General features: G+C 42.5%; 2 protein-coding genes across 7 annotated transcripts in view; one reads left to right on the plus strand and one right to left on the minus strand.

The window, feature by feature from the left end:
* Window positions 1-27,503, minus strand: part of zgc:123278 (uncharacterized protein LOC641569 homolog) — a 169,742-nt gene that overhangs the window by 110,751 nt on the left and 31,488 nt on the right. The window lies entirely within an intron of this gene.
* On the plus strand, window positions 1,577-27,386 carry LOC132474711 (vascular endothelial zinc finger 1-like). Of its 6 annotated transcripts, none has more exons than XM_060075562.1 (8): window positions 1,577-1,722; window positions 13,233-13,355; window positions 13,614-13,966; window positions 15,097-15,166; window positions 17,969-18,140; window positions 22,706-22,747; window positions 23,100-23,168; window positions 23,355-27,386. In XM_060075562.1, the coding sequence occupies exons 1-8, from the start codon at window positions 1,690-1,692 to the stop codon at window positions 23,678-23,680; spliced, it is 1,188 nt and encodes a 395-aa protein (XP_059931545.1). In that variant the 5' UTR covers window positions 1,577-1,689; the 3' UTR covers window positions 23,681-27,386. The 6 variants fall into 6 exon arrangements, with proteins under 6 accessions (XP_059931545.1, XP_059931544.1, XP_059931540.1 ...); XM_060075561.1 differs by having other exon boundaries at window positions 13,619-13,966; XM_060075557.1 differs by having other exon boundaries at window positions 13,233-13,966.

Consider the following 27,503-nt stretch of genomic DNA (forward strand, 5'->3'; position numbering starts at 1 on the left):
TATATGGTCGATAGGGTTTACATGTGGTCGATAGGGTTTACATGTGGTCCATAGTGTTTAAATGTGGTCCATAGTGTTTAAATGTGGGCGATAGTGTTTAAATGTGGGCGATAGTGTTTAAATGTGGTCGATAGGGTTTACGTGTGGTCCATAGTGTTTAAATGTGGGTGATAGTGTTTAAATGTGGGCGATAGTGTTTACATGTGGTCGATAGGGTTTACATGTGGTCCATAGTGTTTAAATATGGTCGATAGTGTTTAAATGTGGTCGATAGTGTTTACATGTGGTCGATATTGTTTAAATGTGATCGACAGTGTTTAAATATGGTCGATAGTGTTTAAATATGTTCTTTTCACTCACTCTCCACCTCATCCCTAACTCTCCACCTCAAGCTGGTGTGTAGTGAGCGTTCTGGCACCGATTGGCTGCCGTGCATCACCCAAGTGGGTGCTACATATTGGTGGTGGTTAGTGAGGTCCCCCCTTCACTTTAGGCGTCTTTGAGTGTTATTAATTATTATTATTATTCATGTTTAACCTCTGTTTTCCTTTTATTCCTAGTCTGTTTTACATAGTTTTGAATGATGACTATATGCTCTGTAAGGTGACCTTGGGTGTCTTGAAAGGCGGCTCTAAATTAAATGTATTATTATTATTATTATTATTATTAATAATACTATTTTTAGTACTATGATTCTGATTACAAGAGGAGCCATATGGTTCTTAGCTGTCTAGTAGAACACATGCTGTGAGGTCGGCGTCTCTTCAGCCCGAGTCCTCTCTCTAGCTCCTCGCGATGCTCTCCATCTTGGGAGAGCATCCGATCTCGTAGGCTATTTTTCTTGTGAGGTAATCTTCTTGGGTCGTTTGATTCCCCCGTATGTTTGCGCTTTACATTGCTGTCTAGTGAAAAAATATGTTTTCATTAGACAGCTGTCGGTTCACTTTGGTTGTCTGTCATTTCTCAGACTCTCTGGAACCTGGAGCAGGCCAGGTTCCAGTTCTTGGCCTTGAAATCTAAGATCAGACATGTCCAAAGATCATGTTAACCAGATTGTACATGATATGCGCCTGTGTTTATTTACAAGAAAAGGATTGAAGTTCCCTGAAAATGTCATTGTCCAGAGACATCTACCCTGACGGACATTAGGGCTCCAAGAGGCAAACATGTTCCACATGTCGTGTAGTGATGGCCCCAATGACCCGCAAGAAGAGGGCTGTGAATACCTCCCTTTAATAGCCTCATGCTCATTGTGTCTCTGTACCATAGACTGCAGGTAGACTGTCATCTACTGATTACTGCCGGATTTACCTGTACTAATCCTCAGTAAAATACTTTTATAACTTTCTATTCACTCCGACCAGTCTGAACAAAACACACAAGCACACACACACACACACACACACACACACACACACACACACACACACACACACACACACACACACACACACACACACACACACACACACACACTTATTTATAAATATATCGCTCGTTTTATGTATCGTATCGCTTGGACAAAACATATTAATAATATATAAATATAAATATAAATATATATATATATATATACGGCCGTTATCCCAGAGCGAGCGGAGCTGACCGGAAGTCGTAGCTGACCGGAAGTTGCAGCTGCCGTGTTTAGTCGCTTTGTTGTAATTCCTGCAGATTTTAGTAGATGCAATTATGGAACCGAGCTGGAGTACGTTCTTATTCCAAGTGAGTAGCATCGCGCATCGGTAACACGTTACGAACGTTTTGAAAATGTTGTGGTCTTCTTTAAAACCGTACGCAGAGAAATAAAGTGAAACTATCCGAGCAAAACAAAGGTGGTAACCTCTTCGTCCGACGGACGGGGGGCTAGCTCGATGTCTGGTCTGCTTATGTTCGGAGAGCTTCATCTTATGTCCGTCTACGGTCGACTTTTGGACGATGCGTTCATAGCTATACTTTGATTTTAGATGATCGTCCTTTCATCGGTGGGATCTAAACCCGCCGGCTCTCGCGAGGCTGGCGTGGGATCTGTTCACGCGCGCGAGAGGTCCGAGAGTTCTGTGCATGCTAACACGACTAGCAGAACTTTACCTGGTTAATCTGTGGTCCGTGAATGCTAACACGACTAGTAGACCTCTACCTGGTTAATCTCTGGTCCGTGCATGCTAACACGATAGACCTTTACCAGGTTAGTCTCTGGTCTGAGAGGTCTGTGTGCTAACACGACTAGCAGACCTCTACCTGGTTAGTCTTTGGCCACATTAACGTCCATTCCTGTAAACGTTACAGCCTGTGTCTAACTGTTAAAGGTGTATTTTGAAATAACTTCGATGTTTACCAGTGCTTGTTCAAAGGGGATTGTTGGAATGGGACCTTCACTCCCATTCCAAACTTTTCCCAGTATTATATTTTCCCAGAATGTGACCCATGGAGGTGTAAAGAGAGCTGGAAATGAAAACCTAATTCATTTTGTTCAAGTGTAGACCCTAGACTCAACATGTGTCCTGTCATGGTCAGACCTGGCAAAGAAAGATCTATAGCTGAAGGGGCCAAGGGCTTCATGAAGGGAGTCCATCAATGTATTCATCCACTGCCTGGTAGCAAAACAAGAGCTAAAAGTAGGAGAGGTCTGACTAAAAAGTCCTGTGTAACTTGTGGTAAATATGGCTTTGATGTTTATTTTCTGTAAACCCTCCAGTCTAAGATGTTTACCTCTGAGCTCCTGATATACATACTAAACACCTGATCACTGACCATCAGCTGATCAACCTTATCATGTGCAGATTACAGGGGCCCGTCATTTTAATCATAACTATTGTTCACTAGAGATGCAACAAGTATTAGGAATAACCACGTTAGACAGTTTCGTAATTGTTATATAAATAATTTCACAACACTTCTGATGTCTAAATTACATGCAGCTTAAAAGCAGATGTTATTAATCACTGCCCTTAAAGGCATATTGTACGATTTTCAGTGATATGCACTTTTTAATATGTTGTTGAAATTGGTTTATACATCCAGACAGCAATAAATAACTTATGGGCAATGAAAAAGAAGCGAAAAAAAAACGAATTCTGTATCTGCTATAAACCTGTTAAAATGCTTACCAATCGGAGACATTGTACCCGAATCTAAAGAACCAATCACAAGCCTGCGCGTTCTCTCCCCTCTGTGTACGAGCCTGAGCCGGCCTGAGCGCGTTCACGGAGGGCAAAGAAAGCGTTGTTATCATAGTAGTTCATGACAGTGGACTAGACCTAGTGAGCCTACAACGTTAACACGATGGAAGAAAAAAAACAGAAGTTACCACTGCCACCGTTACTTGCCCCGGTTCATCCTTTTAAAAAGGCAAGAAAAGGAAAGACAGAAAATGAAAAGGCAGCAACAAAAAAAAAGTTGGAGAATGCTCGAGGAAAAACAAGAATAAATATTGGATTCGCTTTTCGGCGACAGCTGAGGGAGTTGAATGGCCTGAAAAGTGACGCAATGGTTGCCGTTGAAGTAAGCCGTAAGCAGCATTAGCGCTCGTGCACGGCTCTGTGTCGAGGGGTTGGGGCAGGGAGTCCTGAAGGGTGGGGGAGGAGTTAAACGGAACTCCGAAGAGAAGCTAATTTCAAATCATGCTAGCTCTCTCACATCGTACAGTATAGCTTTAATTGGATCCCATGGTACAGTGCTGGAAGTCTACGCCGGCACTTACCTGGACTGCAGGACGTGAATATGGGTTGCTTATGATAACATGAAGGTGTGCCGTTGTATCGCAAGAGTTTCGTTGGAGTGATGTTGCGTCTCCAAAACCCGACCACTCCATCATCATCCCTCTCATTCACAAACAGCCATTCGCCATGGATTATCCAAAGATATACACTCTAAACACTTGATTGTTGACCAGTTGATCATATTTATTCTATTTTACAATAGGATAATCTGTGTTGCACTAAGATTAATAAGCAAAACTTCAGTGTGATTGAGTGATTCTCACTGTTGGCGACAACCTGACTGAAATCAATACGGAGCAAAAGAGCGCTTGTTGTACCAAATTCGGAAAACTTTAGTTCCTGCGTAGAGACACTAGATGTCAGCAATACTCCCCGTTGCGCAATGATGTTGGTTAGGAAAAGTGAGTCGAATTCATTTTACACAGCGCTGTCTTTTCCGATGTTCGAAAGGAAGCACCTTTTCATCTCTGCTTGACCCGATGAAGTTTTCCACAAAGGTTAAGGAAAGGAGGCATAAAGGTTAGGAGATTTGACTATTCGTAGAGGCCCTTGGTGAAGTGCACATGTGCTAAGCAGCCAGCAGCTGTACGCACGCACACACCGCATGCAAACACACCGCACGCGCACGCGCAGACACACAACGCACGCACACAGACACACGCAAGCGGGACGCAGACGTTGCAAGACAACGGCAAGATTGAGGCCCCGTCCACACAAAGCCGAAACGGGCGAAACCGTTACGGTTTCGATCTATCCGGTTTCGGAATATCTCCGGAAAGACGGAGTCAAGCGAAACCTGGTAGATCTGTAGAAATGCTGTAGTACACATTCCAGGCCCATAAGGGGCGCTGCTTCTGCTACAGAAATCCAGAAGAAAAATAAATAATAATTAGAGTCCGTCATTCTTTTTCTCTCATTTCGGTCGCGGATCCTGAATAAATAATGGCTTAGCAACCCAACAAGGGACATGATCTGCTGCAGAACGATTACAAGTGTGTAGTCCGCCATCATCTTTATTGTTGTGAGTTCTGAGACTCCACGGGCTTAAAAGTCATTGGCTAGAGGGTCGAGGGGTGGGGCGATGACGTCATGGTTTACGGTTTCAGTCGGTTTCAGGCGTCCACGCGAATCCAAAACGAAACCGGGTAGATTTGAAACCACCTCCGAGGGTGGTTTCAGAAGTTTACGGTTTCGGTCAGCGGATTCGCCGGCTTCGTGTGGACGGAAGGTCGAACCGTACAAGACCTTTTGCGGTTTCGCCATGAAATCGGCTTTGTGTGGACGGGGCCCAAGATATCAGCCCCGCCCTCAACACACTCTCCCAGATGAGACGTTATGTCTTTAGACTACACTTTATTTATTTTTAAATATTACCCACCTCCTCGAGCATCCCGCAATGTCTTGCGTTATTGATATCACCCCCTCCCCCCTTCCGACTGTTTTAACGGCCCCGCCGTCGACAAACTCTCCCAGGTGAGACGTTCTGTCTAGACTGTAGAAATTGCGATAAAAGAAATTAAGAGACAATTTCAACATACAATTGTTGAAAGATTAATATTTCCCAGTCAATTTGTGTTAACCATGCTGAAGTTGCCTAACCAACAAATCATTGCAAAAGTTAAAATTGACTCAATAAAAGATTTAATAAAAGATTTTCAAAAGTGATCTGTCAACATTTATAAACTCTGAAGAAAAGCAACCCCTGAAGAAAAGCAGTCTCTGATTGGCCTTTTTGCAGATGGAGACAGTGTTGGCTAGACTGGGTAGCCCCGTCCATTCTGCTGGCGATTTGAGTTCGCCCTGCACAAGGGTCTGGAGAAGAGCAATACATTTCTTTCTGCTTCCAATACGTTTTTGCGGGCTTTTCCCCTTGGCGCTATTGGCTGGTTTAAGACAAAGACTACAGGGAAGCGACGGCAAGCAGCCAATCATGTACAGAGTCATTTGAACTAGGCCCGTTGATTACGCCTCTTGTGCTGAAGAGAATGACAGCAGCTTCCCAAGACCAACGTGCAATCTACGATTGATCTTGTCTGGCAATAGCCAGACTTAGTGTTTGCAACCAAAGTAATTTTATCATCCAGGTTGGTGCCCAAGTATCTATACTTGCTTACTGTCTCCACAACTAAACCATTGATAAAAGTCGGTGCAGTGACAGGAGGGTTTCACGAAAGTTGATAAGCATCTCTTTTGTCTTGACAGTCAGTACGTTTACATGCACAGCTTAATCAGATTAAAGCCATAGTTCGACTATGCTCCTCAGTTTGACAACTGCAATTTTCCAATTATACATGGCGGTGAGAAAATCAATTCATTGGCCGAAGCATGGCATACGGTCACCGGTACGATAGGTGGCGCTGTACCCATTTCAACTAGTAGTAATAGAGCCACCGGCTGACCTCTTGAGATCAGCAGCAACAACAAACTCAGGCGGCATTCGAGAAAGATGTTTTCAGTAGACAGCTGTCGGTTCACTTCGGGTCCATGTAATTTCTCAGACTCTCTGAAGCCCAGATTAAACAGCGACACGGAGGAGAAAGGGATTGTCGCCGTATGCGAAATCCCACCAGAGCAGCTCCTCCGGCCGCGGAGCAGCAACTCCGGCTGCGGAGCAGGCCCTCATACGGCAATAATCGCTTTCTCCTCCATGTCGCGGTTCATTCTGGACTTCAGAGAGTCAAAGCCAAAGTTCCTTTCCCCCAATTCATTCCCCACCATGGGAGAAATAACCCCCACTACGAGTCTTTTTGGGAAAGTACCAGAGAGTCTGAGAACCCGACGCAGTCTTTAAGATTCATATCATATCGGAGAATATAATTCGGCCACGGCACAATGAATGAATGAATATTATAAACATGTCGGAAGAAAGAAAATATATTTTGACAGAAAAACTTTTAATTCAGCCTTTTGTGAAATCGAAGCGTAGTGTGAACTAAGGTTGGGCGATCGTCTACAAGCTTCCATCGTCCGATTGCGCCCCCTAGCGATCGCCGATAGTCGATACTATCGGCGGGGGTTGGTCGCTGATTTATAAAATTGCCCTTTATTTTTTAATTTTTAATTTTTTTTTTTTTATCAAGGGGGTCGTCAATATCACCGTTTTATGTAACGCCGGAAGCAACTACTCCTTTCTGCTACTTTCAGTTGGTTTCATTGAAGCCGCCTGGTCAACCGCTGAAAATTCAACACATCGTAACCAGAATCACAGTTTTAGTTTCTTACCGGCATAGTTTTCAGTTGCTCTCATTGATTTCCTTTGACGCCAGAGCTTAAGGACGTTCATGCACACACACACACACATGCAAAAGCTCCGCCACGTAGCCGTGTTTATGGACACTTATGATCCAATTAGAAGTGGAGAACAGCTCAATCAGAATAAAAAGTTATCATATATACGCTCAATCTGAATAAAATTCTTCCATATCCCTGTAACTTATCAACCCCAGCGTGTCCGGTTGCTAAGCGACGTCAACGTCTTTGGCGGACTATTTCTCTGCTGATCAACACTACGAATGGTAATTGTAAAAAGTCACACAGTGTGAAGATATTGTTTCGTTTTGGCAAGTAGCTTGTAATAGGCGGGATAATGTATAATATAATGTATCCCTTACATCCTATAAGTCCAGACCAATTCGATTTAATTTAGTAGTGCTGCAACGGTTCACGGGTTACCCGTGATCCGTCCGGATCAACCCTCACGGTTCGGGACGCACTACGAGTCTTTTTGGGAAAGTACCAGAGAGTCTGAGAACCCGACGCAGTCTTTAAGATTCATAATATCAGAGAATATAATTCGGCCACGGCGCAATGAATGAATGAATGAATATTATAAACATGTCGGAAGAAAGAAAATATATTTTGACAGAAAAACTTTTAATTCAGCCTTTTGTGAAATCGAAGCGTAGTGTGAACTAAGGTTGGGCGATCGTCTACAAGCTTCCATCGTCCGATTGCGCCCCCTAGCGATTGCCGATAGTCGATACTATCGGCTGGGGTTGGTCGCTGATTTATAAAATTGCCCTTTATTTTCAATTTTTTTCTTAAAAACTCTTATCAAGGGGGTCGTCAATATCACCGTTTTATGTAACGCCGGAAGCAACTACTCCGTCCTTTCTGCTACTTTCAGTTGGTTTCATTGAAGCCGTCTGGTCAACCGCTGAAAATTCAACACATCGTAACCAGAATCACAGTTTTAGTTTCTTACCGGCATAGTTTTCAGTTGCTCTCATTGATTTCCTTTGACGCCAGAGCTTAAGGACGTTCATGCACACACACACGCAAAAGCTCCGCCACATTGCCGCGTTTATGGACACTTCTGATCCAATTAGAAGTGGAGAACAGCTCAATCAGAATAAAAAGTTATCATATATACTCTCAATCTGAATAAAATTCTTCCATATCCCTGTAACTTATCAACCCCAGCGTGTCCGGTTGCTAAGCGACATCAACGTCTTTGGCAGACTATTTCTCTGCTGATCAACACTACGAATGGTAATTGTAAAAAGACACACAGTGTGAAGATATTGTTTCGTTTTGGCAAGTAGCTTGTAATAGGCGGGATAATGTATAATATAATGTATCCCTTACATATATCCTATAAGTCCAGACCATTTTGATTGAATTTAGTAGTGCTGCAATGGTTCACGGGTTACCCGTGATCCGTCCGGATCAACCCTCACGGTTCGGGACGCAAGCGATCTGCGGATCAGCTGATAAAAAACAAAAAAATGTTGTATGTTCACGTGACCAGGGCATTTTCAAAGGACAATTCCGGTATTTAGCACATTGAGCCCCGTTTCTGGTTTGTCTGGGATGAAATATAGTGGTTGACACACCGAAATGTTGACCATTGGTCCTGTCTCAGGTATTTGGCTCATTTCGAATTGCTTCAGAATGACTGGCTTTGGGCAGTCACAAACCTGTTCTTAAAACAAGCCTAAACGTTTGTTTTCAGAAATGTGCAACTCGCACTAACCACTCGCCGAGTGGTTAGTGCTGTTCGTTGATGTTCCTAATCAAGTATCGTAGCAAAATAGTTTCTCTTGTCTTTTATTTGGCGTTTCGTAAATCCCATTGAAACGGAAACCGGAAGCGGAAATTGGCTGTTTATGTTTGGTTGTAGTCTTTTCGCTCGGTTCTCCGTATCAACAGTAGGGCTAGAACCGAGCGAAAAGACTACAACCAGCCGCCCTTTCTGTTTCCGGTCAACGAGCAATGAGTCTTACAGCAGAAATCAATGGATTTACAAAATGCCAAATAAAACCAGACAGAAACTGTATTTCGCTACCATACTCTCCCCAGGCAATGCAGACATCCTGAATTGAAAGTTGTAAATCCAGGTCTGCTGTGCTTCCTTTGGACAACGTTTTTTATTTTATTTTATTTATTATCTATAAATGCATACGATTAAATTTTATGTGGACACAAGCACAGTGTTTCCCCCAACACTGTGTTGTTAAGGCGGCCGCCTTAACAACACAGCGGCCGCCTTAACAACAATAGGGCCCCGCCCCTGCCTTGATTACCAATGTTCCCTTTTTATTAAAAGAAAATATATATATTTTTTATTTTATTACATTTTTTAATAATATTTTTTTAATTATTATGCATTAACAAAGTAGAAATCTCATAGGGAAAGAAAACATACTTCCATCAGGTGTAAAAAATAAAGATCAATAATGCATCGGTAATACTACAATTGAATTGAAACGGAGACCCCCCCCGCTCATTGACCACCTTGACTAAGACATTTACTGGGGGAAACACTGAAGCAATTTTTTTCAATATTTACTATGCTTAAAGGGAGCAGGATTATTACCTAATTTTTATTTTTATTTTGTTTTTACACATTTGAAGATTTTATTTTAAGTCACATTTGTCTTGTTATCTATTTTGTTGTTGATCCGAAAATGATCCGACCCGTGACGTGACATGATCCGAACCTTGAGTTTTGTGATCCGTTACACCCCTAGAATTTAGTCATGCACGCTTAATGCAACTATCAATCAAATAATATAGGGTTCTTAATCCGACTATGAGAAACCCAATTCGATTTGATTTGATGTGTGTACATGCATTTTAGGGGTGTAACAATATGCGTATCATAACCGAAATCGCGACACTCAATGCCACAAATCTGTCTCGCAGTCGGAACGGAATGAAGTGGCCACCGATTATTGACAGGCTGGGTACTTTATTCTACTGGACTCGTTTGTTTCTTCACTGGACACACACACCCACGTTACCGCTCGCTCTCCTCGCTCGTCCACTCACACGCTGACGACACACACACACACACACACACACACACACACACACACACACACACACACACACACACACTTACGCTACTCGTAACACTTTGCCTCGTTATTGCGAATCAGACGTTCATGTTTTTGCCCATCTATTTGAAAGTTAGGCTATTAAACATGTTGCATTCTATACGGCCTGATATGAAGCGGACGAGGCCACGGCGAAGTCTGGTGTGGGACCATTATGATTTAAAAAATGACTTCTTGGGGAGCACTATAGGCCTACCACTCAAGGCGAGGTTAGCATCGAAGCAGAAATAAAGAACTTTCTGAGCCCCTGGATTGTGGAAAGTTGTTCCCCCGCCTTGCCAAGTTAGCACGGAGGTATTTGTGCATCACGGCAACGTCGGTCCCCTCAGAGCGGGTGTTTTCGGCGGCTGGACTGACGGTCACCAGGCTGCGGTCGCGTCTGACCCCAGAGCATGTCAACATGCTCATCTTTCTGAGCAAAAATTCGTCGACTGGTTGGTTAAGTTATAACATGATTGTTTTTTTGATATTATTATTGTTATTATTTTGGGAAGAAACTAGGGGTTGTGTTTATTTTTAGTTATGTTTATGAGCACCGGCTTCGAGCTGCATGCTCCGTTGCTTAGAGCAGAGTAGCGCATAACTATTGAACGGATCTGGTTTAACTGAGTTGTTCATCTAATAATAAAGATCCCAATGAGGAAAACACGCTATATATTTTTTTTAAATGTAAAATATTAACGATTAATTGATCGTTAATTCTCCCGACGATCGACTAAGACAACTTAATCGAATGCCCATCCCTACTAACAACCAAATCCAGCAATGTTGCTGTGGCATCCTCTCTTCCTTGCTTGATGCACGAATTTGAGTGGGTCAATATGGCTCTGTGTCATGGCCAGAGATCTCCTCTTCACGATTCGTTCAAAACCTTTCATAACTAATGAGGTAAGCGCCTGGGGAATAATCATTCAACACATTTGGGGATGTAACCTTGGCCACTGGAACAACCCTGGATGCTTTGCATAACATGGGAACTTTGTTCTGTGATATAGAGAGCTGGAAAGTAAATGTGAAAATGGCACACAAGAACAAAGTACAGTTTTTAAGCAGTCGGCCGCTGATAGTCAGGCCCCTGACTTTTCCTGATATCACCCCTTTGAATCCAGTGGGCTGCAAGAGTTTGCCTGGTTACGGTATGGGAAAAGGGGAAAATGTAGTGCACCTTTGTGCTCAGCAGGACAAGAGATTGCTATACGTCTGCAGATGAATGTTACAGAGAAAAGACATCAGAGGTCATCAGGGCTTTTTCAGTGTTTCTCATGATGCACGGCGAGAAGATGCTGTTACCCTTGGTGAGGAGCAGGTTGGCACATTGGTGAATTGGTACAGAGAGCTCTTGACAAACGGTACATGTGATGTTACAGCTGTCCAAAGGCAATGGAGGATGGTGAAAGCATGAGTGAAAGGTCAGTTCATGGATAAAAACTACACTGTGTTATGAAAAGTGATGCTAAGGAAGGAGCTATTCTGCACATATTTTAAGGACATTCTTAACTTCATTTAAATTATGCTTGTGCTTCCCATGTCTGTGGCTCAGTGAAAAGAGGAGTCTCAGCACAACAGAATCAAGTCACAATTGCGCAGTTCCCCATGTGGTACAACACTAGATGACTCAGTGACTTGAGATGTTTGGATACCATCTTTCCCTTCCAGATACCGATTCCGGAAAAAAAAAAATATTCTACTAACCCTATAAGATTGCTGTATGGCCTAGCTCGGGTAAACCCTTTGTAAAATATTACTTAATAAAAAACATAGAATGAAGGCCCTAGAACTTCTATTATCTAGTTTGTTTGTCATAACTGAAAAAGAGAAACTCAAAACTAAATAAAAGAATAACAGTATAAAACAGCAAGAGGTGCAGTTAAAAACATTTTTTTTTTTATAAAATAACGAATTGCAATTAGTGTAAAACAATATGTGCAGCAGCTACACACAGTTAAAAATAAAAATAAGTTAAAACAAATAGGCTAAACATTGCAGTAGCAACTTGGTAGTGCTCACAATTTCAAGAGCAAGGGCAGCTTCTTCTTCAAGAAGATGAGCATTTCAGCGCTCTCTCCTACCCTGTTCCTACTCGCATCAACAATGTTGGATGCTGCGCAACAGCCTCTCGCTATCCACACTGGTCCAAGGAGCACAGAGACATTGCTTGCAACACTGCAATTTGAAAAGCTAATGTGAAGTCCAACCATTGTGCAGTTCAATTGAGCGAATACCTTAGGCACACGCCAGAGCTCCAAATGTCAGTTGTAAAGCTAACCGACTGCACGTCTTTTAGCCTATATGAAATGTGTTCCCTCACCCTCTTTCTTTCTTTCATGTTTATTTCGAATATGTAGACAAAACAAAAACAACAAATTTGGCCAATTACAACAATAAAGCCATTCAAGAATGAATAACAAAAACAAAAATAATAATAGTAATAGTAAAAATAAAAAGCAAAAAGAGTTTAGTCCTATAGTTTAGGGTTGGCAGTTTCGTAACTGTATTTGGACCCGTATTTCGGACCTGGCAAACTGTACCGTGGCTCCAAATGATCCATTAATTGGCAGAATGGTCAGTGTGTCGGTTATCTTTGTCACGCTGCAGCCCCTCGACTGTGGAACAGCCTCCCGGACCACTTAAGGGCAACACAGACACTAGACTGTTTTAAGACTGGCCTAAAAACCTTTTTATTCATGCAGGCATTTCCTACTTTTTAAAAAATGTATACATTTTCTTAAACTGTCCTTTTGTCCTTTAGCACTCTGAGATTCTGCTTAGAATGAAGAGTGCTCAACAAATAAAATGAATTATTATTATTATTACCTTTGTGGAATTCCTTGAGTCGTTGGAATGCGGCTTACAATGATTGCTGTTACAATTCATCCTTCCCCCCCCCCTTTGCTTTGGTGCCCTCATCGTGCTCTTTTGCGGGTGTTGGAGTTGGCAACACTAGTGCCACCCCTCGAAACTGAAGTTTTGCATACTGTGTAGTGTACACTTTGCCGCTTTACTGTTGGGTTTTTGCAGTGTAAAATATCGCCAACTGACATTTTGCTAGCTCTCTGATAACAGTTAAGCCACATCCTTGACAAATGCACACATTGCCAGACTTACAGTGGGACCCTAAATGAGTGATGAGTCCATTAACATCTGCTAACACCTCTCGTGTCTGTCTCTCCAGCAGGCCAACGAGGCTCTGCACCACCAGCATCACGCTGTTGGAAACGGCCTTCTCCCCCTCCTCAACTCTGAGCCTACTGATCAGAAACCAGTTCTGCCTATCCTCATGGAACAGAAGCCCCAGGTCAGTGCTACAGAACTCCTCAAGGACAATGTTGCTAATGGGATCGGTGGTGGAGGTTTGGCTCAAATCGCCATCGTCAAGAAAGAGCACAAAACAAAGACACCCTTTATCTGCGGCTACTGCAACAAGGCCTTTAGGGACAGCTATCATTTGCGGCGGCATGAGTCTTGCCACACCGGTATTAAGATGGTGTCCAGGCCTAAGAAAAGCCCCACAGCTCCTACTATGGTGCCTCTTATCTCCACTGTATCACGACAGAACAGTAGCCACTCGTACATCTCCACGGTGGCTGGCATCCTGACCACCGCCACCACCTCCACAGGGACGGGCGCCGTGGCCCCCATGCAGCACCAGCACCAGCACGGCGTCGCCAAGAAGCCCCCGAAGCCCGTCAAGAAGAACCACGGCTGCGACATGTGTGGGAAAGCTTTCCGTGACGTCTACCACCTGAACCGCCACAAGCTGTCGCACTCTGACGAGAAGCCGTTCGAGTGCCCCATCTGCCAGCAGAGGTTTAAGAGAAAGGACCGTATGACCTGTCATGTACGCTCACACAACGGGGCGGTTCACAAGCCCTACATCTGTTCTGTCTGTGGGAAGGGGTTCTCAAGGTGTGTATGAGACACAGACACAGAAACACACAGACACAGACAAACACACAGACACAGAGAGAGGGAGGAAAGTCTGCCGATGATTAAGGCAGATATTATGTTTTTCTTCTATTAGGTTACCAATATCAATAATTAATGCAGCGTTCTCTTTTTTTGGCTTGATAACGTTTATTTTAATCATAACAACCAGAAGACCACAGGTCACTTGGTTTGGTTTCTCAAGAATGAAACTTAAGAAATTAGTAAAGGTAAGCGTGAGTTGGATCAACTCATCTGAAACCCGCACTATACTTTTCTACAACAGCTATTTACCCCATTATAACACATGTGAACTCGAAACCTTTGAGAATAAATCAGCCTATCCAGCAGGATCAACCAGGGAATTTGAGTGAGGCCGCCACGGTCTGACCTCAGTTCAGGTGGCAGTAAAGGATTTCAGGAGGAGTGAGGAAAACTGTTAGACTGGGTACCCCCAGCCGTTTTGCCGGCGATTTGAATTCGCCCTGCAGCAGGGAGAGGAGAGGAGCAATGCATTTCTTTCTGCTTCCGATATGCTTTTGCGGGAGCCAATCACCAAGCTGGCTTTTCCGTCCGTCTGGCGCGCTATTGGCTGGTTTAACACAATGACGACAGGGAATTGACGGCAAGCGGCCAATTGCGTCCAGAGTAATTTGAACTAAGCCTGTTGATCACGTCTCTTGTGCTGAAGAAAATTACAGCAGCCTCCCAAGACCAATGTGCAATCTACGATTGCGCTTGGTCTGCCAATAGCCAGGCTAGAAAACAGTCTGACTGTCCTGAAAACCCAAACCGCATACATAGAAGAAGGCATTACGCTCATAATAACTGATGTAAAAAGGCACATAGAAATTAGGTCTCAATTGTATCATTCATCAATAAATTGGCTACATTAACCTCGTAAAGCCTATCTAATTTGGCTAGGACCTCCTCTTGGCTCCCAGAATAGCATAAGAATTTGTGCCATGGATTCAACAAGGTGTTGGAAATCTTCCTTCAAGGTTCTGATCTTAACATGATCGCCACACATTCATGATGATCATCATCCCTTCTCACCTCATCCCAGAGCTGCTCTTGGGGCACCTTATGATGTTTCTCCCTCTCCTCCACAGACCCGACCACCTGAGCTGTCACGTCAAACATGTCCACTCATCAGAGAGGCCCTTTAAGTGCCAAGTAACGGTAAGATTAAGAAGGTTTTCTTTAAAGTGTAGTTATTTATTTCAGACTTCTAATGTCACCACCATAAGCTTAACAGGAACATGTGTTAAAGTATCAGGCTGGCATGATCCAGTGTATAGTATAGCTGACCTCCTGAATCTCCTGGAAAGAGACGTCAAAAATGGCATGGAGAAACGGGAGACCAACTGTTTTGCCCTCTGGGCTTTGAGCATTGGTATGCCTAAGATCTGAACAGAGTTCCTTAACTGAGGTTACTGGAATGAAACAAACTTTAAATCCACAAAATAACCATTGTCAGCATGTCAATGTTTAACATTTGGACTCCGAAGAGTAGGACTCAAAATGTGTAGTGTCTTAGTGTCACGATTGAACATTTAACTCTGATCGGATTATATACTCTAATATATAAGATTTAGGTTAATATTATTTCCATTGGTGTTCTAGGAAAAGTACCAAAAAAAAGAATATAAATAGAACAAAGAGAGATGTATCAACTGTTTGATTAACAAACATGATCTGGCAATGGACATCGGTGATTCCTATGATTCCGTTTCTTTTCATCTTACCCACATTTTCTGGTCAGCCATAGGCGATCCCTGTGGTATGATTCAACTAGTCAACCAAGTATGCGATAGCCTATGGGGATATCTGGATGATCTTTTAATACTTGATAACAAGAAAAACGTTATAAGAGGAGTGCAGATGTAGCTATGTAGTGCTGTGTAGACGGCCCCTCTGGAGAAGAACGGTTGTAGTGCTGTGTAGACGGCCCCTCTGGAGGAGAACGGTTGTAGTGCTGTGTAGACAGTCTCTCTGGAGGAGAACGGTTGTAGTGCTGTGTAGACGACCCCTCTGGAGGAGAACGGTTGTAGTGCAGTGTAGACGGTCTCTCTGGAGGGGAACATTTGTGCCTCCTGGTGAACCAACAGGGTGTGAGGCTGCTTGGTGTCTGACCTTTCCTGGTATAGTCTGGGGAGGCGAGCGTCCGACCCAGTCTACTAGTGATGATGTAGCTGTGCGCCGTAACTAAAGAGGGAGACACCGTGCCCATCTGGCAGAGCCCAGAGAGGAAGGGACCTGCCTCGCTGGAGAAGCAGCAAGTACAGTGGGGAAAACTGTAACATGGCAAAGTCCTGCAGTTATGTAATGGTACATTAGAATCAAATATACCCTAAAAAGTTAAGAATGTTCCATTTCAGAATCCACCACTAGATTATAAGTAGGGATGCATATATATATGTACGTTTAGTGGAGCTCTTTTTAATTACTTGATGACCCGTTATGTTATGTCATAAGTTTGTTAAAATCTGCAAATAACTGGTTACCTTATTTAACAAATAAATGTAGTATAAAAAATACAATAATAAATTACAATATGACCCTCTAAAATGTAGTGGAGTAAAAGTTTCAAGAAGCATAAAATGCTTCTTTATTTTTTTTTAAAGTACCTCCAAATTGTTCTCAAGTACAGTACTTAACAGGAATAACATTCCAACACTAGACTTAAATTACCTTTGCATTGCATATTATTGCCTAGACCACAAAATGTAATTGTTTTTATAACTTTATTATTCCAAAATATATTCTGTTTATATACATCAATCTAACAGCAATTCCATACTAAAGTCCACCAGGAAGGAATGCAATCTCCTGGAATGTAAGGAGGACATGGCATAATATTGTGTTACAGCATTTGAGAAAAGTATACCGGTGAAGTTGCCCCCTTCCCCTTAATGCATGCTGGGTGCTTTGCTTTTGGTTTCACCAACGGGTGGAGGACTTTATCCAGACTTGGACACTGGCTGGTATAAAGTGGGGGTCCACATTTTCCAATTGGGCCCAAAAGTCAGCTTCAGACCTATTTCGTAGCACATGTACTGTATCTTTAATAACTTATCACATATCAACACCCACCTGCCTCTAGTGTTTCATTGTTTGTTTTTGCATTCATGTACGTCTTTCTACAATGTAGTAGTACAATCATAACGTTAACAATTGTAATATTGTTAATATTTAGATTATTGTACATGGTATGCAATAATCTGATATCCACTGTATGTCATTCAATAGGCCAAACCTTTTACATCAATACAGTAGTATATTAAAACTGATCAATCACTTATTCAATATTAATAACTTAAATTCAACTGCACTCATGTGGATCTGTGAGTCTGAACTGCCATTCACTACAGACTATGAAGGGTTTTCTTGTTTCTGAACCTCCTAATCATGGATAACAGTATTTACATTTCAACTGTAAATTTTGATCTCCATCTCTACCTACTTTTTAAACTATTAAACCAGCCAGATTGATCCTGCAGTCCTCCAATTTTTTTTTAATTTGTTCTCTGAATTGTTGTGCACCATTTATTAATCATCCAATCCAGTAGAGTGGCAGAAATGGCTACTAACACGTTATTTCTTTAGCTAAATGTATTATATCTAGTTGGCTATTAGCAGACATTTTTCCTGCTTACACCTATCACACCAGACCTCTGTGAGGTAAATGGAAATCAAGAATTGGACCATAAATGAAAAACGACGTGACACATCACAGATAATATTCTATCATCTACTAGTTGGGACGAGTAACTATGATGTAAATATGCAGTTCTGCTTAAAAACACACCCAGTACCTATGATCAAAATGTGTTCTGATTCATACAGTGACTCTTCTGTCCATTTTGGCTTTCTTCTATTTTCTTGTGGTTCCAAGTTGTATTGTATTATTTCAATCTTTAAATGGATGGTTTGGGATCATTTGTTCAATGATCTCAAACTCTGTGTTGCTACCATCCATAGGCATGTACTTCAGCCTTTGCCACCAAAGATCGTCTGCGCTCCCACATGATCAGACATGAGGGCAAAGTCACCTGCAACATCTGTGGCAAGATGCTGAGTGCGGCCTACATCACCAGCCACCTGAAGACCCACGGCCAGGCAGGCTTCAGCAGCACTGCCTGCACTAACAAAGGTAGGATCCCCTGCACACTCCTCTGTACTCGCTCCAGGCTCATTTGGACATGTGACACATCTAGACCCAACTTCTTGGTGAAAAGTTGTAAACCAGCAAGTTGGGTGCCAAAGAAAAGTCGGGCTCCTTCTTTCCAGGGATTCTTATGTTGGTCTTTCTTCCCAAACCTAATTTCATTAGAGAAGAAGACTCAAGTTACAACCACAGATATCTGATTTTGATATTCCAACCCTGTGTAGTTATTTTAAATTGCTCTATGGTGTAGCATGTAACTCAATGATTAGACAAAGGACTAAAGGTACGAACACACCAAACGCGTACCAAAAGCAAAATTTTACCCGCGTTAGCGGCGTATGAGCTGCGTATATATACGCGCGTACGCGAAGAGTTCAAAAAATTTAACTTTTTACGCTCATACGCATGACGATTAGCCGCGTTGCCCAATCAGCGTTGAGCTTGACCCGACGTCACTGGCAGAGAGTAGTGACGCTTGCACAGAAGCATACGGCCAACATCTTTCTTTATTCTGGGTGGAAATAGTAACATAGTTACGCCATTAAATGCGTTTATGTAAACATTTTTAGCGAGAAATGGGCATTTTACTTTCATAATGTTCGCTCTGTGAATGTGAATGATGTTTGGTTTGATAGTTATGACGAAGAGGGAACGCTCCGTTCACTTGCATGGACAGAGTCTCTGGTTGCTAAGCAACCTCAACGTCTTGGCGGACTATATCTCTGCTGATCAACACTACGAATGCTGGAAACACACCAGACACACCATGTGAAGTTATTTAACCCGATTATTGTTATTTATATCTGAGATTATTTAATCTAACCCGATCCAAGCTCTATCATGCACCCAAACACGGTGGCGTTTGGGTTTCCTTCCTCGGACTCCTAAATCCAGCGCAGCCACAGGCGCGTAGCTGCGTACGTAGGACCATTTTTGACACAAAATGGTCAAGCAACATTTTAGCTGCGTTACGCGCGTGTTACGCGGGTTACGCGTTTGGTGTGTTCGTACCATAATGCCTGTGATTGGACAGCAGGGTAAATGCTGCCACCTGCTGGCGATTTGCAATTCTATAGGCAGCGAGTCTTCAAAGGATGGGTTATACTTGTGGTCCCCAATTCAATCCATGAGCTTGATTCCTAATTAGTATAGATTGTTTCGGGCTTGCAGTGAGTATGACACAATTTTTTTAATGTAATTGTGGCTAAATAATAAACAAGGGCAAAAACTTTTATAGGACAGGGAGCCAGCAAACACAAAATCCTTGGGGAAACTGGGGTAACTCTTGGGAAACTCCCGGTAAACACTACAGAAACTCCCGGTAAAGGCCCGAGGGGAGGATTCGTACATTTGCATTTCCACATGCAGCCCCTCCGGGTATAATCCGGAGCATGTCTGGCCTACAGTGCACATGTGAAAGGGTTATTATAGTGTTGGCGGATGGGTGTAGAGGGAGTCGGTAATTTACTTAGGTGTTGTTTAGGTTAAGCCCCCACTGGCCTCAGCCAGAGGGACATAAGGATGGGGTCACCATCAGCGGCTCAACATACTTGATGTGCTTCAGCTGGTGTTAGTGATGCAGGTCAGGGACAGACCCTGGTGTAGCACATCAGTCCATATGGTTCCTCATGTCCCAGAGTTAAACTAACAACGGCTCCCTTTCCTGCTCGCCTTCCCATCCCAGCACAGTAGTAAGGTTGTTTCCTCTTGGATATTTGCCAACTGTCTTTAACTTTATGTTCTCATGGATTATAACCAGCGCCAGATTCAGAGAAGTTATTGATGGTCTTCATTGTTACTGGCTGTGTGTATAATAACGTAGAAAAGGGACCAGCTGCTAATGACTATTACGGTTTATAATGATTACATGGCTGTCTTTTTGTTTATCTGCCGTACCGTATTGTGCACCTGTCCATTGCCTTTTATCCCTTACTGCACATGCCCTGACCTGCTACCCCCCTATCAGATACATTGCTTTAGTTTCTTAAGATATTACTTCACATGCGACAATCAAGACTGATATGGGTATGGTTGCTAACCCTAGCATCAATCAAGCAAGTAATTATTTTCATGGTTTCGTAACCATGATCCTCTAACCCCTACGATCCTCTAACGCCATTGCTGAATCCATGTGGGTGAACCACTGTATGCAGTGGCTTTCCAAAGTGTTCAGACCCCTTCACCTCTTACACACACAAGGTCCAGTGTAAGATTGGATAGCAACTAGTGGTGGTCAACTGAACAGCCCCCCTTCCGTTCCAAAGACAACAATGGCCTGTTTTGTGTCCGGTATGTTTTCTTTGTTTTGCAAAAAAGTGGTAAAAAATGTATTGCACCGCAGTCGCCAATCGACGGCGCTAGCCTTAACCAATGAGAATGGGGTATCTTTGTCATAGTCACCATGGTCACTGCTGAGTGACCATGGGACGGTGACTAGGACGTCCTGGGACGGGGACTAGGAGGTCCCGGGACGGGGGGTTGGATGTCCCGGGAGGGGGGGTAGAAGGTCCCGGGACGGGGACCAGAAAGTCTGCCAAGCCTTCGTTTACCGGTCCAGTACCTGGTTTTGTTGGCCATGGGATCTTGTTTCAGGGGAGAGGGATGTTCCTCTCCATAGGACGACTGTTCCTCGCTGAGGATGTTGGAGGCAGGCTGAGTAGGGCTGGCCGGCCCATCCTGAGATGGGAGATATTCGGTGCTGCACAATAGTAGTGGAGGAGGTGATGTGTTTTATGTTTGGTCTAGAATGAGCTACCTAGCACAGCTCAACCCAATAGCATTGACATGGTGTGTGTGTCTTTGCAGAGCAATGCATTGCTATGCCCTGGAAGGAATGCAAGTGTCTGTTAGCGAAGGTCTAAGATAGACCAAAGGAAAGAGAAACGACTGCTGCAGACCTTCCTAGACATGCTGAGAAGTGGAAACTAGGGATGTGTCGGTCGCGACTGATTCGGTACAACGAACGAATCCCGAACGTGAACGACAAGAACTGGTTCCCCAAAACAAGAAGAACTGGTTCTTTGATTCTTTTTTTTTAACATAAACCAAACATATGGTCACGTAAATAAAATATACAAACGAACAGAGCTCCGTCTCCCCGCGACTTCCATTGATTGAGTCTACAACTTTCTCAAAGATTCAGCCAACGAGAGGTAGAAATGGTGTTGGAATGGCACCTGGGTAAACCAATGACAAGGCGGTACCGTTGAATATGCGCGCTTTCTCTGTCTGACGTATCTTGGGTCATACCATTCGACTCATATCCCTACATTTTTTCGAAAATAGACTTGACCTCCATCTGTTTATTGGATAAACGCATTTCCCAATCCCAGGAGTCTTTGCTCCATTCTACGTCAATTTAAGAACAAACAAAGAAATTAAACTGCAGTTCGTATTTTTTATTTATGACCATGCAAGTTCTGTAATGCCTGAACAATGAAGAATTAAATGTAAAGTAAAATAAAATTATCAATGTAAAACCATGAATGAAATATAGAGAGTAAGCAAGTGGTATAAATATTGGTGGGACGTTCGACATACTATATAGCAGGCATCTCCAAACGGCGGACTGCGGTCTTGACGGTCCTATCCGGACCCACGACCAATTAAAAAAATTATAAAAAAATTTTTTTTTATTTTTTTTAAGATGTAATCTGACGTAACGAACGAATCAAAACGAACGAATCAAATGAACGAATCGTTATAGTGAACTGAACTGAAAGAACTAGTTCCCGGAAAATAATCATTTTGCCCATCCCTAGTGGAAACGGACCACAAAACCTCCTCAGTTCACGTTCCTGCAGGGGGATAAAATAAGGAGATCCCTACGGTCTATAGAGTTACAGGAGAAGGCCTGTGCTTTGTACATTGTGGATATTGTTTTGCTGTGGTTGTACATTGTTCTTGCGCTGAGTTTCGTTTTTTTGTCCTTGGTGATCATTGGGTTATAATAATAAATAATTGAAAGGACAACACCAGACTGGGGGATAGGTTCAGTGGTAACAGTCTCTCCCGGCTTCAGTTTAACGTCGAGCGCGGTGCACCGGCAACACACCAGCACTGTCTTCTATATGAGGAGAAATTTAAAAAAGAACTTGTTTGGTTATTCACACAAACCTTCTCTAACTCCATACTGATGTGTCCTGATTCCAGAGACCAGAGTTCTACACTGCTAGGGTTTATAGAACTCCCTCTAAAGGCTCTTCTGCAGATCAAGTATTGAGCCAGATTCTGTTGGTGGCGGATGTTGAGTAGAGACAGTTACGATGGTTGGAGTCTGTCCTCTCACTTCTGTTTGTCTCTTTTAACATGGTATGGATGGTGCATTGTTGTGCAGGAGTCTTTGTTCTAGATATACCAGCCATGCTACTACTAGAGGATGAAGTGGTGTGACAGTCAATGCCAGATATCTTGCTGAGAAGGAAGCCCCGTCAAATAGAAATGAAGAATGTGAACATCAGAGGGAATGCCCTCCGCCCTTACTGTTGAAAGTGGCACCCGGTTAAGGGCACTGATGCTGCTCTCTAACCCATGTGTCTATTTTGAACTAGGCGTAACTGACTGGCAGTGGAACAACACAGTGCCACAGAAAGGTAATGCTGTAGTCTTTAGCAGTGACCCCAAAGGCATTACATTGATGGGACTATTGTGGCAAAATGTTAACAGAATTATACAGCTCAAACAACCAGGGCTGGTGTCTTAAGTTAGTCATCATATATGCTGTTTTTGTTCATAGCTGTGCTATTATGTAGTGCTAAGGGTTAATTTCAAGGAAGCAGGATCAATTGATTAACCAGATATTAACCTTAATATAGGGTTGATAGCATTGATGTTGACACATGGCCCTGCATAGATCCTAATCTGTCACTGGCCTCAAACAGTAGGTTAATAAGTCACTGTTAGATGGTTAATCTTTTGATCCTGCTCTTTGAATTTACCCCTCAGGTGAGTTGACTGTAGGAGAGATTTTAAATAACTCGTTCCAAGTCCTAATTGACATCTCTCGAACTCAAGGTAGGTGTTTTTCCTCTACTAACATCTAAAGTGGTGTTTTTGTTCTTTGCATTGATGCATTAAGCCTCCACAATAGACAGCTGCATGTGGGCTTCGCCTCATGAGAAATTCAACATAAAACCGAAAGAGCTGCTTCAGTCTCCAACACTTCTGCATTGTGTTTTTTTTTAATGTATTTAACAACAGATCCCAACATTGTGCACAACTCGACCCCTGTGACACCGGTCACCAACCCGTCAACGATGAACCGCAGCAGTAACAGCAGCTACCCAGTCACTATCGCTGCACAGATGAACATCAGCAAGAGCTCCCCGGGAGGCCACCTGCAGCACCCCGGGGTCACCATCACGGGGCCCATCAGCCTGGCGGCCGTCAGCCTCCCAGCCGCTGCCCACATGAACCTGGCCCACCCACTGGCCATGAACCTCTCGGGCCCGCTGAACATGGCCATGAGGCCCATGGACAACATGTCCTTCCTCTCCCAGGTGCTGCCTTCCTGCCCTCCTTGGTAACGTTGGGTTCCTGTTTCAGGTGATGTCTGGGACAAGACGCTGTCGAACGGAAAACCGTTTGCTTTAGTTCTTTTGCCTTTTTGATTTGTTAGCCACCCTACTTTGTCCCGGGCATAAGGTACGAATCAGAGTGTCCCCATGCGACTTTAGCGTTGAAAATCCGAAAACAATTGTGTAGCTAGTGTTGATTTAAATGTTATTATTTTGTACAGATGTTTTATTTCAATGTTTTAGATGATCAGTATTCAATATTTTGTATGTATTTTCAACACGACTAGATGAAAAGGGACGTAGGTTATCACATTCAATGACGCCCGTGTCTCTAATGCATTATAAACATCTTTATGATCTTCTTATAGCACTAGTTCTAAGTTTCATGAATTCATGAATATTGATAATGCTTTATAAAACATTGTAGTCACGTATCGTAATACTTCATGACTGCTGGTCACTCACTGGCATTCTTTTGCTGCAAGGATCAAAGAGTGAGGGTAAAAATAATTCTGGTGGTTGGAATCCATTGCAATCCATTGCATTGTGAATTATAATCACTGTTATAATCAATTATCTTTTGATTATTAGTTACTCTAAGTGGGCATTGGGTGCTTAAGTAAATACAAAATCATTTGATTAAATCTTGGCAAGAACAACACAGAGCGGTGAAATATGGATTTATTTGGTAAGACTTTTGATGATGAACAACTAAATGATGGACTTTCACATAATGTTTCCCCCCAAAAACACATGAAAGTATCTAAAGTCAACTAGACCCAGGTTCTATATTTAATAGGATTGTGTACTTGCCGTATCCCAGAGTTTTCCAGCGAGTGAGGATCCCATTACAACCCAGTCACCTAGCTAATGTGTAGTTTTAACTTTACAACAACCTTCCACACCATGACACGGTTGTGTTTTGTATACATTTGATCATGGATAAAAGCGGCACACTTCTTCTCCATCATTGAATTAGCCACACTGCATTAGCTAAAGCTGTATGGGTGGTTACTACTTTAATGGCAAGTTAGCAAGTGAACGCTATGTTAGCTTATGATACCCACGGCTAGTTCAGTAGAACAAAATAACATAACATGGATAAACTTGGCTAAACTGAAAAATCTTAACGACGTCATGAACCTCTTTGAGAGACCCCTCAAAGAGTTCAACATTATAATGCATAATAAGTGATTGCATTATACATTGTTTTTAATGTATTACAACTACGAGAATTATAAAACACCATGATCATGCAAAAACATTCAGATGACTTCAATTATTAACATTTTGAGACTTGTCTTGACCTTATAAGTTATCAAATGCTTTATAATGTGTTGGGATGAAAATGAACTGTTAATATGTACGAGTGCTTATTACTATGATTATACAATGCTATAAACCACAGGTATGTTGATAATGCATTGTAGACGTGGGCGTCATGGAAAGGGTCCTGAACACAACGTTTTACCTTGTTTGGTGTTTTCAGAATGATTAGCTATGATAAAGTAAAGCTAGATATGACTTGTGAACAGTCAATTCCATCCAGATGGCAGTATTATTACCTCCTTTATGTAGACGGCACCGGCCCAGAGGCCGCACTGCAAACAGGCCCCCAGAGAAGGGCCTGAGGAGTCTTATGAGTGATTTTTAAGTTTACCCTTGTGGATCTCATATCACAGGTATAAGATGCCATCGCTGTAGCTCCTAGCTCAGGAAGTATACTGGTATTTTTTATTCTTATTTATGAAACCCAGAGGAAATACCTCACTCAGACATCTCGACTCCTAAATTCCTCAGATAAAGCATTTGTTTACTTTGTCTTTGTTTCTCAGTTTTTGTAGCCACTACGTCAATCTGGTCATTATATTTTTTCACTGGGTTATGGAAACATGATAAAGAAGGACAAAGGTCCCTTAAGCCAATACTTCACCCACTTTTACTTCCACATTACTGGCTGGACATAGGTAGAGCAGAGCATTGAGCTGCCAGAATTTGAACTAGAGACTTGACTTGAACTGGCCTGCTCTGAGACTGCTCTGAGCATGGCCTGCTCTGAGACTGGCCTGCTCTTAGACTTGACTGCTATGAGCATGGCCTGCTATGAGACTACACGGAGCATGACCTGCTCTGAGACTGGCCTGCTCTGAGACTGCTCGAAGCATGACCTGCTCTGAGACTGGCGTGCTCTGAGACTGGCGTGCTCTGAGACTGGCGTGCTCTGAGACTGGCCTGCTCGTGAGACTGGCCTGCTCGTGAGACTGGCCTGCTCGTGAGACTGGCCTGCTCGTGAGACTGGCCTGCTCTGAGACTGGCAATCAGTGGAGAATTGAAAGTGAAAAAGTTTTTGTATTGAATATTACAACAGCCTGCAAGGATTAATCAATCAAGCAAAAAGCAAACAATCTAAAATAAAATACCCAATAAATTCCTTAATTTATCACCCAATTAATGAATGAGCACAGTCTCAAGTTAAAGACATGAGACTTGGACCTAAGGACATAACTGGCGTTCATAGAGTTGAATGTTCCTACCCACAGCTCTGCCGCCCTTCCTTTATGAAGCCAGGCGACATCCCAGTGCAACCACTTGGACATAATGGTCTATGCACTTATTAAGTTCAACTAAAACAATAAAGTACACATTCAGACAATATTTGAAGGCTCAATGCAAGTGAATAGGAGGTGATAATGGACTGCTTCGTACCAAACAGGGTTGTGAGATGTGCTCTTTTGAATTGATTTGATGGTGGGTATGTGAATATTAAGCCAAATACACAAAGTGGGTGAAATATTGCATAAACTGGCAATTTTATCTGTTAATGCCTATTCCACTGATGGCATACGTGAATGTTGGAATGTTCCTGAATGTGAGAATGTCAGCTGGTATCAGAATGGATGCGGAGCATGTGACCCTGTGGCTCACTTCCTGCTGTTCAAAACCTTCAGTGTCCATGTCTGGACAGACTTGTCCCATATAACGTAGAACGCAAACAACGCTGTGCTTGCTTAAGGGAATCATTAATTTAAGGACCATTAGTTATATTGGTGAAAGAGTTGTGTTTTCATTCTAGATGTGACCCTAGCTAGTTTTCAGGCACTACACTGTACCTTGGTGTCCCAGGTGATAAAGCTGTGCCTTTACAATAAGTATCCACATCTCACTCCAACATGTACTGTGGTGGAGTTGTGTAAAGGGAAACTAAATTATTTTAGTTGAAAGTCCACGTTTTGCCTTTTCAAATGATTATCAAATTTAAAATACTGGTGTGATGGAAAGCTGTATTTTCATCTCAACAGTTACTGTGAATATATTGTTGACATTCAACCATAAGTGTCATTTTATGTAACTGTAAACAAAGCCTTTCGTCAACCAAAATATAATTTGTACGGTATTTTAACTATTTTCATGATGAATTTGGCAGATATTGTGAAGGCAAATGATTGTAGATCTTTTTACCATTTAGTTAAAAATTGTGTTAGCTATGTCGACACGCACTAAGAAACATATTACCTTTTATAAATCTTTTTGTATTAGGACACTAACAAAGGTCATTTTTTTGTATATATGAAGAGTATACTTTCTGATTAGCAGAAAGGTAAACATTCCTACATTCGTTTTTTTTATGTAAATCTGTTGAGAATAATTATGTATGCATTATAGCGATGTTATGTGCCTTTTATTTGGATTCGGCTGAATAAAAGAAACAAATGAACTGGCTGGTCTGTAATGCTCAGTCGAAGGATTTGCGGTAAGATGAGTATTGTAATATCCTATTATATCATGTGATATCCTGCCTCTACAGATCATTGAGGATCTATGAGGTAAGGCA

This window comes from Gadus macrocephalus, chromosome 16 (assembly GCF_031168955.1).
Source record: "Gadus macrocephalus chromosome 16, ASM3116895v1".
NCBI classification, from domain to species: Eukaryota; Metazoa; Chordata; class Actinopteri; order Gadiformes; family Gadidae; genus Gadus; species Gadus macrocephalus.